This window comes from Hypanus sabinus, assembly GCF_030144855.1.
Source record: "Hypanus sabinus isolate sHypSab1 chromosome X1 unlocalized genomic scaffold, sHypSab1.hap1 SUPER_X1_unloc_16, whole genome shotgun sequence".
Taxonomy (NCBI): domain Eukaryota; kingdom Metazoa; phylum Chordata; class Chondrichthyes; order Myliobatiformes; family Dasyatidae; genus Hypanus; species Hypanus sabinus.
Window position 1 is genome coordinate 301,757 of NW_026778964.1, and position 13,882 is coordinate 315,638.

General features: G+C 49.0%; 1 protein-coding gene across 1 annotated transcript in view; it reads left to right on the top strand.

Annotated features, from left to right (window-relative positions):
* The window catches only part of LOC132385611 (ATP-citrate synthase-like), a 174,275-nt gene that overhangs the window by 74,703 nt on the left and 85,690 nt on the right, over positions 1 to 13,882 (top strand). The window contains exons 12-15 of the mRNA XM_059957784.1: positions 4,350 to 4,464; positions 6,612 to 6,748; positions 9,891 to 9,952; positions 12,763 to 12,880. Of these exons, the coding sequence (XP_059813767.1) occupies positions 4,350 to 4,464; positions 6,612 to 6,748; positions 9,891 to 9,952; positions 12,763 to 12,880 (432 nt within the window). The remainder of the gene's footprint in view (positions 1 to 4,349; positions 4,465 to 6,611; positions 6,749 to 9,890; positions 9,953 to 12,762; positions 12,881 to 13,882) is intronic.

The following is a 13,882-nucleotide window of genomic DNA, read 5'->3' on the forward strand; positions in this document are numbered from 1 at the left end:
GTTCTTATTTTTGCAAGCAAGCTTAACGGAGCAATGCATTACTGAACAGCTCGAGGGTGAGTTCTGTTCTGCAGTTCTAGTCAGCGACCTACAGGGAAGGTTGAAAGAGTACAGAGAAAATCAATGAGGATGTTGCGGGGGCTCGAGGACCTGCGTTTGTAGGGATAGGTTGAATAGGGTAGGACTTTACTCCCCGATGCGTAGGAGAATGAGGGGAGATTTGATAAGGGTACACAGAATTACATGGGGCATAGATAGGGTAAACGCAAGCAGGCTTTTTCACACCGAAATAGACAATAGGTGCAGGAGTAGGCCATTCAGCCCTTCGAGCCAGCACCGCCATTCACTGTGATCGTAGCTGATCATCCACAATCAGTACTCCGTTCTTGCCTTCTCCCCATATCCTTTGAACTCCGCTATCTATAAGAGCTCCATCTCACTCTTTCTTGAAAGCATCCAGAGAATTGGCCTCCACTGCCTTCTGAGGCAGAGCATTCCACATATCCACCACTCTCTGGGTGAAAAAGTTTTTCTTCAACTCCATTCTAAATGGCCGACCCCTTATTCTTAAACTGTGGCCTCTGGTTCTGGACTCCCCCAGCATCGGGAACATGTTTCCTGCCTCTAGCGTGTCCAATCCCTTAATAATCTTATATGTTTCAATCAGATCCCCTCTCATTCTTCTAGTGTATACAAGCCCAGTCACTCCAATCTTTCAACATATGACAGTCCTGCCATTCCGGGAATCAACCTCATGAACCTACGCTGCACTCCCTCAATAGCAAGAATGTCCTTCCTCAAATTTGGAGACCGAAACTGAACACAATACTAACACAGCAGGTCAGGCAGTATCTATAGGGAGAAGCACTGTTGACGTTTTGGGCCGAGACCCTTCGTCAGGACTAACTGAAAGGAAGGATACTTAGTATTGGGGGGAGAGGGAAATGTGAAATGATAGGACATCCATGGTCTCCTCTACTCTCAAGATGAATCCACACTCAGGTTGGAGGAACAACACCTTATATACTGGCTGGGTAGCCTCCAACCCGATGGCATGAACATTGACTTCTCTAACTTCTGTTAATGCCCTCCTCCCCCTCCTACCCATCCCTGACATATTTAGTTGTTTGTTTTTTTTCCTCTCTCTCTCTGCCCATCACTCTGCCTGATCTCCATCTCCCTCCAGTGCTCCCATCCCATGATCCTTCCCCTTCTCCAGCTCTGTATCACTTTCGCCAATCACCTTTCTGGTTCTCAGCTTCATCCCACCCCCTCTGGTCTTCTCCTATAATTTTGCATTTCCCTCTCCCCCCACTACTTTCAAATCTCTAAGTATCTTTCCTTTCAGTTAGCCCTGACAAAGGGTCTCGGCCCAAAACGTCGACATCGCTTCTCCCTACAGATGCTGCCTGGCCTGCTGCGTTCCACCAGCATTTTGTGTGTGTTGTTTGACTTTCCATCATCTGCAGATTTCCTCCTGTTTGCACAATACTCCAGGTGGGGTCTCACCAGGGCCCTGTACAACAGAAGGACCTCTTTGCTCCTATACTCGCCTCCCCTTGTTATGAAGGTCAACATGCCATTAGCTCTCTTCAATGCCTGCTGTACCTGCATGCAGTGACTGATGAACTGGTTGGACGAGAGGACACAGGTTAAAGGTGAAAGGTGAAATGCTTAAGGGGAACCTGAGGGGGAACTTCACTCAGAGTGGCAAGAGTGTGGGACGAGTTGCCATTGGGAAATGGTGGATGCAGGTGCCACTGTAACTTCTAAAAGAAATTTTGATAAGTACGTGGATGGGTGGGGTGTGGAGGGCTGGGCTTGTGGGATTAGGTAGAGTAGCTGCTTAGCATGGACCGGATGGGCTGAAAGGCATGTTTCTGTGCTGTAGTGAACTGGTGTCAGTTCTGCACTCACCAGCTCCAAGCTTTGAGGCTGTGCAGAAGAAGGAATAACGGAAAGTGAGTACTCAGTGGCTCAAACAGCACCTGCGGTGAAACAGAGAAAACCTACATCACAATGCAGACCCTTTGTCCCACAAAGCTGTGCCAAACATGCCCCTACCTTAGAGCTACCTAGGCTTTACCAAGCTCCATGTAGCCACCCAGGAGTCTCTTAAAAGACCCTATTGTTTCCGCCCCCACCGCCATCGCCGGCAGCCCATTCCATGCACTTATACTGCATTACCTACTTCTAAGCACCTTGAAACTGTGTCCTCTCGTGCTAGCCATTTCAGCCCTGGGAAAAAGCCTCTGACCATCCACACGATCAATGCCTCTCATCATCTTGTACACCTCTATCAGGTCACCTCTATCTGTCGCTCCAAGGAGAAAAGGCCGAGTTCACTCAGCCTATTCTCATAAGGCATGCTCCCCAATCCAGGCAATATCCTCGTAAATCTCCTCGGCACCCTTTCGACAGTTTCCACGTCCTTCCTGTAGTGAGGCGACCAGAACTGAGCACAGTACTCCAAGTGGGGTCTGACCAGGGTCCTATAGAGCTGTAACGTTACCTCTCAGCTCCTAAACTCAATTCCACAATTGATGAAGGCCAATACACCGTACACCTTCTCAACCACAGAGTCAACCTGCACAGCTGCTTTGAGCATCCTATTGATTCAGACCCCAAGATCCCTCTGATCCTCCACACTGCCAAGAGTCTTACCATTGATACTATATTCTGCCATCATATTTGACCTACCATTCACAACACCCCCAATCTTTGTGTCATCAGCAAACTTACTAACCCATCCCTCCACTTCCTCATCCAGGTCATTTATAAAAATCACAAGCCTTTGAACAGTAGCCAGAACGTTGCATGTGGAACCAGGTTCAAGCAGAGACACAGAAAGCAGGAGACTACCCCCCCCCAACCCACCCACCCACCCCCTTCCGGGCCTTGTGTGGCTTCTACTCTTGTTCAACCTGCGCTGTCTTTCGTTCGCCAACTTTCTTCCAGTGAGTAGTTTCCGATACCGGGCGACAGGACAGGGAGCATTTCTTTAGGGGCAGGAGGCAGCCTCACGCCACCCGCCAAATCACGACAACAGAGTACAGGTTTCCCCCGCTATCCAAAGGTAGAGTGTTCCTATGAAACCATTCATAAGCCCAAATGTTGTAAAGTGAAGAAGCAATTTCCATTCATTTATACGGGAAAAATTTTTGACCCAAAAAGATAACGTTCCAAATCAAACCAAATAACACATAAAACCTATAATAACACTAACATATAGTAAATGCAGGAATGATAGGATAAATATAGCGCCTATATAAAGTAGAAATATCGTAAGTACGGTGTAGTTTCACTTATCAGAATCGTGAAGACAGCGAGCCAAAATCGATTTTGAGAAAAAAAATCAGCACGTACATGCCTACGCACGTACACACATGCAAATAACTGCCCGCACAAGGCTTCACGGTCATTGTAGTCTTTCACGGGGTAAGCACACTTATAAAGTCGGCGTCTTTTTTTTAGTAAAAGTGAAAATCCTCTTTGGTTATTGAAAACAGGTACTAATGTAGGTCTTTTGTAACAGCGAGCTGTCGTGAAGCGAGCATTCGAGAAACGGTGGCCACCCGTGTCTCGTTACAGTACCCAGTAGGATGTGACGCACTTTCAGACAACGGTGGGGGGGGGGGGGGGGGGGGGGGGGGGGGGGGGAGATGGGACTCGAAATAGATTTCGGTCTCTCCATTTTAAAAACGAGGCCTGCATCATTTCAGTAGTGAGGCTACAAACAGGACAGGTGTCGACAAGGGACTCCAGCCAGCAGACGAGGTACGCCAAGTGGCCCCACGTTCCCCCAGACCAAAGGGTCTCGGCCCGAAACGTTGACTGCTCCTTTCAACGGATGCTGCCCGACCTGCTGAGTTCACCCGGCTTGTTTATACGTCTCGATTTGACCACAGCATCTGCCGTGCGCTCTGTGTTTGCTGCTTCCTAGTGGTCCCCTCCGTTACCTTCCTTGAAACCTCTCGAACACTAAAAGTCCTTGAGAGAGTGGGCTTGGAGAGGACGTTCCCTATCTCGGACCGGAGGGCACAGCCTCGGAATTCAGGATGTCCCTTTAGAACGCGGATGAGGCGGAATTTCTTTAGCCGGAGGGTGGTGAATCTGTGGAATTGGCTGCCGCTGGCAGCTGTGGAGGCCGAGTCATTTGGGTATGTTTAAGGCGGAGGGTGATAGGTTCCTGATCGGTCGGGGCATCAAAGGTTAGGGGGAGAAGGCAGGAGAGTGGGGTCAAGAGGGATAATAAATTAGCCCTGATGGAACAGGCCGAGTTCTGCTCCTGCGTCTCACGGAGGTGATTTTAAGGTCACCGTAATGGTTCTCTTGCCGTTCACAGGAAGCTTATATCGCTGATCTCGATGCGAAGAGCGGGGCCAGTTTGAAGTTGACGATTCTCAACCCCAAGGGCCGGATCTGGACCATGGTGGCTGGAGGAGGCGCGTCGGTGGTGTACAGGTACGGTGTGCTGCTCATCGTGCCCAACCCAGCAGCAGATTGCAGAGCCTCAGTAAGCCCCTCTAAATCATGCCACCTGGCAATCCCTGTGTGAGTGTGGACTTCCCAACATCCCTCGTGTTCGAGGTTCTTCGGAGTACTTTTTCAGTGTTCGCTGACGACAGTGGTTCCCTGAAGCAACGCACACACACAGACACACACACAAAAACACACTCTCACACACACACAGACACACACTCTCACACACACACACACAAAAACACACTCTCACACACACACAGACACACACTCTCACACACACACACACAAAAACACACACTCACACACACACAGACACACACTCTCACACACACACACACACAAAAACACACTCTCACACACACACAGACACACACTCTCACACACACACAGACACACACACTCACACACACACAGACACACACACAAAAACACACTCTCACACACACACAGACACACACTCTCACACACACACACACAAAAACACACTCTCACACACACACAGACACACACTCTCACACACACACACACAAAAACACACACTCACACACACACAGACACACACTCTCACACACACACACACAAAAACACACTCTCACACACACACAGACACACACTCTCACACACACACAGACACACACACTCACACACACACAGACACACACTCTCACAGACACACACACAAAAACACACTCTCACACACACACAGACACACACTCTCACACACACACAGACACACACTCTCACAGACACACAGACACAAACACACTCACACACACACAGACACACACACTCACACACACACAGACACACACTCTCACAGACACACACTCTCACACACACACAGACACACACTCTCACACAAACACACACTCACACTCACACACACATACAGACACACACACACACACAAAAACACACTCTCAGACACACACACACACACACACAAAAACACACTCACACACAAACACACACTCACACACACATACAGACACACACAGACACACTCACACTCACACTCAGACACACAGACACACACACACTCACACACACACACACACACACACTCTCACACAGACACACACACATTCACACACACACACTGACACACACTCTCACACACACACACACACACACACACACACTCACACAGACACTCACACACACACACACTCACACAGACACACACACACACACAGACACACACACACACAGACACACATATATGTACAAAGAAACACAACTCTTGTCAATTCGTACAGAAAAAAGACTGGAAGTTTTTTTATAATTAAGAGAAAAAAGCCCCACAAAACTAATCTAAGACAAAAAAAAAGACTGTGCAGTCCATTTGAGGGTAAAGTTACAAGGGAAAGAAAGAAAACATCCTTCTGGTCAGATCTGAAACTGCACGGAGAGAGAAAAGAATATATATTAAGAAAAAATTATACCTAAAAAAAATAGAAAAAAAATTAAATGATTTTTTTTGTTCAGAGAGACTGTTGCCGGTGAGTACTGGAAGCATTTTGAACAACTGCGAGCATCTCGTGACCGAGGCGGCTCGTAAAGAGGGAGCGTGCTTGAATTGGGATGTTAAAGTACGTAAAAAAAAAAGGGTTAACGCGGTCAGCTAAACATAGGCTGTTTTTTTTCTGAGAGAAACCGCTGGTGATCAACACTGTCGGAGTTAGACAGTGTTCCAAGGTCTTTGTTCCTTTGTGCGGTCGTGCGCGGAGATGAGGCCGCTCCAGCCTGTTTTGTGTATGAGGCCCTGAAACCTATTCTGTAACTTGTCTCTCGGTACTGTCAAGCAGCAGGCGAGTCTGACTCCAGCTCGGTACGTGCGGGGGTCCGTTCTGTAAGGGGAACTTTTAGTTGGTGGACCGGGCAGGTACAGTCTCAGACTGTTCCTGTTTGAACGACTAACTGGCTAAGGCCCCGGGTGCTTTAAATAAAGAGTTTGTATCTGTAAGGTCTCTGGGTGACTTTATCCGGATTCGACTACCACAGGGAAGGGGAGGAGCGGTTCTGCCGTGAAAACCCCTGCTCCTTCAGTTACCAGGCCGGCTCTTTTTCTAACTCTCTTATCGCCCGAGCACGTCTGAGTTGTGTCTTTTGTTCCCTCCTCGTAGCGACACGATCTGTGACCTCGGCGGGGTGAACGAGCTGGCGAACTACGGCGAGTACTCTGGCGCCCCGAGCGAGCAGCAGACCTACGACTACGCCAAGACCATTCTGTCCCTCATGACGAGGGAGCAGCACCCAGAAGGTGAGGCCATCCCCCCCCCCCCCCGGACAAAGGAGGCAAACTCGCACCGTCTAATGCAGGCCTGGTTCTGTGACACGATGGCATTGCCCCCCTTTCCCTGTTCTCCCCCGCTTTGTTCGAGCACTAAGTATTCAAATCTAACATAGCCTTAGCAAAGGTCTCTTCATCACCTGTAACCCCAAAGGCCAAAATAAATTTATTTCAAAGTACGGATACATCGCCTCATACAACCCTGATATTCTTGCAGGCATTCTCAATGAATCTATAGAATAATAACCTTAACAGAATCAGTGATAGACTACACTGACTCAGGTGATCAACCAGAGTGCAGAAGACAAGAAACTGTGGAAATGCAGAAAGAAAGAATAGTAATAATAAAAAAAAGCAATAAATATCGAGAACGTGAGATGAAGAGTCCTTGAAAGTGGAGTCCATGGGTTCTGGGAGCATTTCAATGATGGGGTGAGTGAAATTATCCCCTGGTTCAAGAGCCTGGTGGTTCAGGGGTAATAACTGTTTCTGAACCTGGTGGTGTGGGTCCTGAGGCTCCTGTACCTCCTTCCTGACGGTTGAGGGGTAATAACTGTTCCTGAACCTGGTGGTGTGGGACCTGAGGCTCCTGTACCTCCTTCCTGATGTTTGAGGGGTAATAACTGTTCCTGAACCAGGTGGTGTGGGTCCTGAGGCTCCTGTACCTTCTTCCTGATGGTTGAGGGGGTAATAACTGTTCCTGAACCTGGTGATGTGGGTCCTGAGGCTCCTGTACCTTCTTCCTGATGGTTGAGGGGGTAATAACTGTTCCTGAACCTGGTGATGTGGGACCTGAGGCTCCTGTACTTCCTTCCTGATGGTTGAGGGGTAATAACTGTTCCTGAACCTGGTGGTGTGGGACCTGAGGCTCCTGTACTTCCTTCCTGATGGTTGAGGGGTAATAACTGTTCCTGAACCTGGTGGTGAGGGTCCTGAGGCCCCTGTACCTCCTTCCTGATGGTTGAGGGAGCAATAACTGTCCCTGAACCTGGTGGTGAGGATCCTGAGGCTCCTGTACCTCCTTCCTGATGGCAGCAGTGAGAAGAGAGCAGTGGTGGGGTGTTTTCCTGCGACAGCGTTTCATGCTGATGTGCTCAATAGTGGGTAGGGCTTTACTCATGACGGACTTGGCCGTATCCACTACTTTTTGAAGGATTTTCCGTACAAGGGCATTGATGTTTCCATACCAGGCTGTGATGCAGCCAGTCGGTATACTCTCCACTACACATCTACTTGTCAAAGTTTTAGAAGTCACACCGCATCTCCTGAGGAAACAGAGGTACTGCTGGGCTTTCTTCATAATTGCTCTTACGTGCTGGGCCCAGGAGAGGCCCTCCGAAATGAGGGATTTAACCCTCTTCTCCTCTGATTCTCCCCCCCCCCCCCACCAGTGAGGACTGGCTCTTGGACCTCCAGTCTCCTCTTCCTCCTGCGGTCGATCGTCAGCTGCCCGGTCGGACCTCCAGTCTCCTCTTCCTCCTGCGGTCGATCGTCAGCTGCCCGCTCGGACCTCCAGTCTCCTCTTCCTCCTGCGGTCGATCGTCAGCTGCCCGGTCGGACCTCCAGTCTCCTCTTCCTCCTGCGGTCGATCGTCAGCTGCCCGGTCGGACCTCCAGTCTCCTCTTCCTCCTGCGGTCGATCGTCAGCTGCCCGGTCGGACCTCCAGTCTCCTCTTCCTCCTGCGGTCGATCGTCAGCTGCCCGGTCGGACCTCCAGTCTCCTCTTCCTCCTGCGGTCGCTCGGCAGCTGCCCGCTCGGACCTCCAGTCTCCTCTTCCTCCTGCGGTCGATCGTCAGCTGCCCGGTCGGACCTCCAGTCTCCTCTTCCTCCTGCGGTCGATCGTCAGCTGCCCGGTCCGGCTGACGTCGAGCGAGAGGCGGTCGTCGTGACACCACTCGGCCAGATTTCCAACCTCCCTCCCGCGAGCTGATCCGCCGCCACCTTCGATCCTGCCAGCGACAAGAGATCTGGTCGGCAGACTCGAGTACGGCCAACAAAATCATCGACCTTCAGACGGACAGACGGACCGACATACTCTATTGATCCCGAGGGGAAACTGGGTTTCGTTACAGCTGCACCAACCAAGAACAGTGTAGAAATATAGCAATATAAAACCATCAATAATTAAATAATAATGTTGATCACGCCAAGTGGAAATAAGTCCAGGACCAGCCTATTGGCTCAGGGTGTCTGACACTCTGAGGGAGGAGTTGTAAAGTTTGATGGCCACAGGCAGGAATGACTTCCTGTGACGCTCAGTGTTACATCTCGGTGGAATGAGTCTCTGGCTGAACGTACTCCTGTGCCTGACCAGGACATTGAAACAAGACCAGAAGGCATGACCTCAGAAAAGAAGGTCGTCCCTTTAGAGCAGAGGCGGGGAGGAATTTCCTCAGCCACCTGGTGGTGAATCTGCGGAATTCATTGCCACAGACAGCTGTGAAGACCAAGTCATTGGGCGCATTTAAAGCGGAGACTGAGAAGTCAAGGGTGTCAAAGGTCGCAAAGGGAAAAGCAGGAGAATGGGGTTGAGAGGGACAGTAAATCAGCCGTGATAGGATAGCAGATGGGCCGAATGTCCCAATTCTACGCCAGTGTCTTATAAATTCTGCTCCCCTCCCCACCCACCCCGTTAGAATATACACGTTTTATTTTCAGAAGTTTTATTTCTGATGCGCGTTGTGGAGTCCTTGAAAGTGAGCCCGTAGTTTACGGAATCAGTTCAGTTTGAGTGAAGTTATCCCTGCTGAGATGTTTTCTGCACGTTTGGAAACACTCATGGCTGTATAAATTTTCTGCTTTTTTTTTGTTTTGACCCCTGTGTCTTAGAAACATAGAAAACCTACAGCACAATACAGGCCCTTCGGCCCACAAAGCTGTGCCGAACATGTCCTCACCTTAGAAATTACCAAGGGTTACCCATAGCCCTCTATTTTTCTGAGCTCCATGTGCCTGTCCAGGAGTCTCTTAAAAGACCCTATTGTATCCGCCTCCACCACCGTCACCGGCAGCCCATTCCACACACTCACCACTCTCTGTGTAAAAAAAAAACACTTAACCCTGACGTCTTGTCTGTATCTTGTCTGAGTTAACTGTTTTCTGCTCTATTCAGGAAAAATCCTGATTATCGGAGGGAGCATCGCCAACTTCACAAACGTGGCAGCAACGTTTAAGGTAATGTCATCTCTCGGTCTCCAGCTGCTAAGGTCCTTGATGCCGATGTTCAACGATCGTTGAGCGCCACTTCCATTGTCCAGGGGAACGAAATAATTGTTACTCCGGATCCGACGCAGCACAAAAAAAACATGATAAGATTTTTTAAAAACAGTAATAATTTTAAAAATATATAAATTCTGCAGATAGTTATTCACACGGGGCCGTGGGATTAACCCTTCGCAGGTTTACTATGACGACAAGATCAGCGAGGGAATAGAATCGGTTGGTTACACTGGACAGCAATCTTTTTTCAAAAGCGTTGCTTCCTCAGAAATTATATTTTTTGCCTGATAGACTGTTTTAAGCTGAGCACAAATAATTGTTCAGTTGCATAATGGTGCTGGTGCTTTTCAATAGCTCAACTCAGCTAAAAATGTTTTGTTGATGATTTTCATTTGTACGCAGTGCCTGAGGCCGCTTGTTGAAGTGTCCAACAATAATCAGCCAGCATTGATGGATTCCAGTTGCCCTGATACCTTTTCTTCACAACCAAAATGTCCTGGGGAAACCTTTCACTGTGCTCGTCACTGACAGTGACAAGATTTGCAGGGAAGTAGTCTAAATGGGAATGTAGAAAATGAATCTTCAGTGACATGTTGCACTTTGTGGTTTTGCATGCTGGAAGCATGCTTTCAACCAGCCACATGTAGTTTGGTGCTCTGTAGTTGCCAAGAAAATTTTCAACAACATCCTTGAATGCTTTCTGTGCAAATTTCTCCAGTCCCACTAGAAGTTCTTTGAATAGTCTGTCTTTGGTGACCTGTTTGATTTGTGGACCAACAAAAAAGTTTTCCCTAATCCTGGCATCGGTTATTCTGGGAAGCACCTGTCCCAAATATCGAAATCTTCAGCGAGATTTATACCCCTTCTAAAACCTGTCCTGCCTGCGTCCGTAAGACATCTCCAGCCATTAGTGTCGCGAACACCATGGTGGAGCAGTAGTTAGTGCCACGGTCTGAGGCACGGGGCGTTTCAGAGTTCAATTCCGGCACGGTCCCCATGTCCTTCAAACCCTGCGACGGGGTTGTGGTCCTCTTTGGAGGTGAATCGTGTCTAAGGGTGTACATACAAATGCTTTTGAACGTTGGTGTTTTCAAATCTCACCACTCGAAATAAATGCCCTCCTTTCCAACGACAGGACGACCTGCCGTTGCTGGAAACCGGAGCAGATCCTCCACCATTGTGTGTGTGTATCTGTGTCTGTGTGTGTCTTTCTGTGTGAGTGAGTGTGTGTGTGTCTGTGTGAGTGAGTGTGTGTCTGTGTCTGAGTGTGTGTCTTTGTGAGTGTGTCTGTGTCTTTGTGAGTGTGTGTGTCTGTGTGTGTGTGTGTGTGTGTGTGTGTCTGTGTCTTTGTGTGTGGGTGTGTGTGAGTGAGTGTGTGTCTGTGAGTGAGTGTGTGTCTGTGTGAGTGAGTGTGTGTCTGTGTGTGAGTGTGTCTTTGTGTGTGAGTGTGTCTGTGTCTTTGTGAATGTGTGTGTCTGTGTGTGTGTGTGTGTCTGTGTGTGTGTGTGTGTGTGTCTGTGTCTTTGTGTGTGGGTGTGATGCTCCTTCTCAGTTTCATTTGTCAAAGTGAATTCGGGTATATTTTCAATTGCAGCCTGGATAGCTGGGACAAACCCTTTCCAATGACGGTGAAGGGCAACGGCAGCTGTCGAACATTTGCCCAGAATCTGAGAATAATTAACCACTCACTTCAATAGTGATTTTCTTTTTGGTAGCTGGGTGGAGATCCCAGGAAAGAAAGTCTGAACCTGCCCTTCCCTCCGCTAGCCTGCAGTTCACCCTTGGGCAGGGCGTAGCCTCTGCTTAGCCCTCCTGTACCGATCAGGGTCACGTGAAGCCAAGGGTGCGGGTGGCAGATCACAAGTCCGGGTTACGCGACCGCTGACACCAGGCGGACAGCTTCTGAAGAGTCACGCACAAAATGCTGTGGGAGCCTGGCAGGCCAGGCGGCGCCTGTGGAAATGAGTAAACAGTCGGGATATGTCCAGATGAAGGGTCACGGTGGATGCTGCCTGACCTGCTGAGTTCTTCCAGCATTTTGTGTGTGTGTGTGTGTGTGTATCTTGGATTTCCAGCATCAGCAGATTTTCTAATCACTGAAGAGTATTGATAATGTCGGGGGGGGGGGGGGGGTCACCTGTCTTGTAAAGACACTGCCCCAGAAGAAGGCAATGGCAAACCACTTCTCTTTGGAAAAAATTTGCCAAGAACAATCATGGTTACTGTGATCGCCCACGTCACACAACACGGCACGCAATGATGATGTCATATGACACAGCACATAATTATGGTGTCATATGACACAGCACATAATGAATGAACATGACAACATGCATCCCTTTTTCCACATTATATTACATCAGACGCGTTCCCGTCCGTTCAGTTAACTCGGCAAGCTGTTCCTTAATGCCGAGAGATCACTACGGCAAATCCCCCTTCCCCTCCCATCACCGTACTTACAGATTCTCCATATTCTCTTCCCTACCCACGGAGACCCACCAGTGAAGAATCTTACTTGTAGCCCATAGATGGACTTGTAGTTCATTTCCATAGATTGGGGCTTCCCAACTGACCCCTCAGTTAATGGTAGTGCTCCACGCCCTCAAAAAAGGTTGGAAACACTCCCCCCCCCCCCCCCCCCATCGATGGTGCCCGACCTTCTAAGCTGGTCCAGCGTTTGGTGAACGTTGCTTGGAGCGAGGTTTGTGTGGAGATGTAGATAACCTTGAGTTTCTGCCTGTTTATCTATTAAATTCTTTCCCCAGGGCATAGTACGTGCGATCAAAGACTACCAGACCCCCCTGCAGAATCACAACGTCTCCATTTTCGTCAGGAGGGGCGGACCCAATTATCAAGAGGGACTCCGCGTCATGGGCGAAGTCGGTGAGTAAGCCTCGTCCGCGGGTTTTGCAGTATACACGAGGTATTAGCTCCTGGATAGATGGCAGTACGTTGAGTTGGTGCTGCTCTCCAGTGTTTGCTCGGCACAAGGAGGAGCTGGGTTGTGTTCACTGGTGCGAGATGGGGAACTGCTGTGTGCTTGTTCCGGCGGAACCGCGGCTCCGCGCTTCGCCCGTCTTCAAGCCGTGACGCTCGCGGACTTGGGCTGCATCATTACTTAGTGCGACTGTGTGAGCTTACTGCTGTCACAGTTATGCGTCCCATACGTATCTTGTGCTGTGTGTGTGACTGCGTTTCGCCCCTTGGCCCTGAAGGAACGCTGTTTCTATTGGCTGCATTCATCTATGTGGTTGAATGACAATTAAACTTTTCAGCATTTTGGTCTGCAGCCGAAATTCATTTTAAAAAAAAAAGTCTGGCTGGTTTTTGCAAAGAGGAGATGGGTGTGTGAGGTTCCCCATTTGTTGTAGGATGTTGAAATAAATTGCCCGTCCACTCTGGCATTGATAAGAGGAACAAATATTTAAAGGTAAACAGTGCAGAGAACATTTCGCAAGCATCCCGACAGCTTGTTAAGCAGCCTCATGTGTGGCACCTGGGCAAAGGTCTTCCGAAGGTTCAAGTGCACGACATCTGCCGATTCTCCGGTGTCTATCCTGTTTGTTATTTCAGGCATGATTCCCCCACAAAAGGAAACCAATGACAGCCTGGTTTACGATATGCCTGCAAGTATCCCGAATCAATCAATGAATCAATCTCTCTCTCCCACGCTCTCGCTCTGTGTCTCTCCCCTCCCCCTCCCTCTCCTCTCTCTCCCATTCATGCACACACACACACACTTATTCATCTATTTATTTATTTAAATAAATATATAGTACAAAAATAGAACTAAAAAAAGTGCTGAAGTAGTGTTCCTGGGTTCAATGTCCGTTCAGAAATCAGATGTCAGAGGGGAAGAAGCTGTTCCTGAATCGTTGAGTGTGT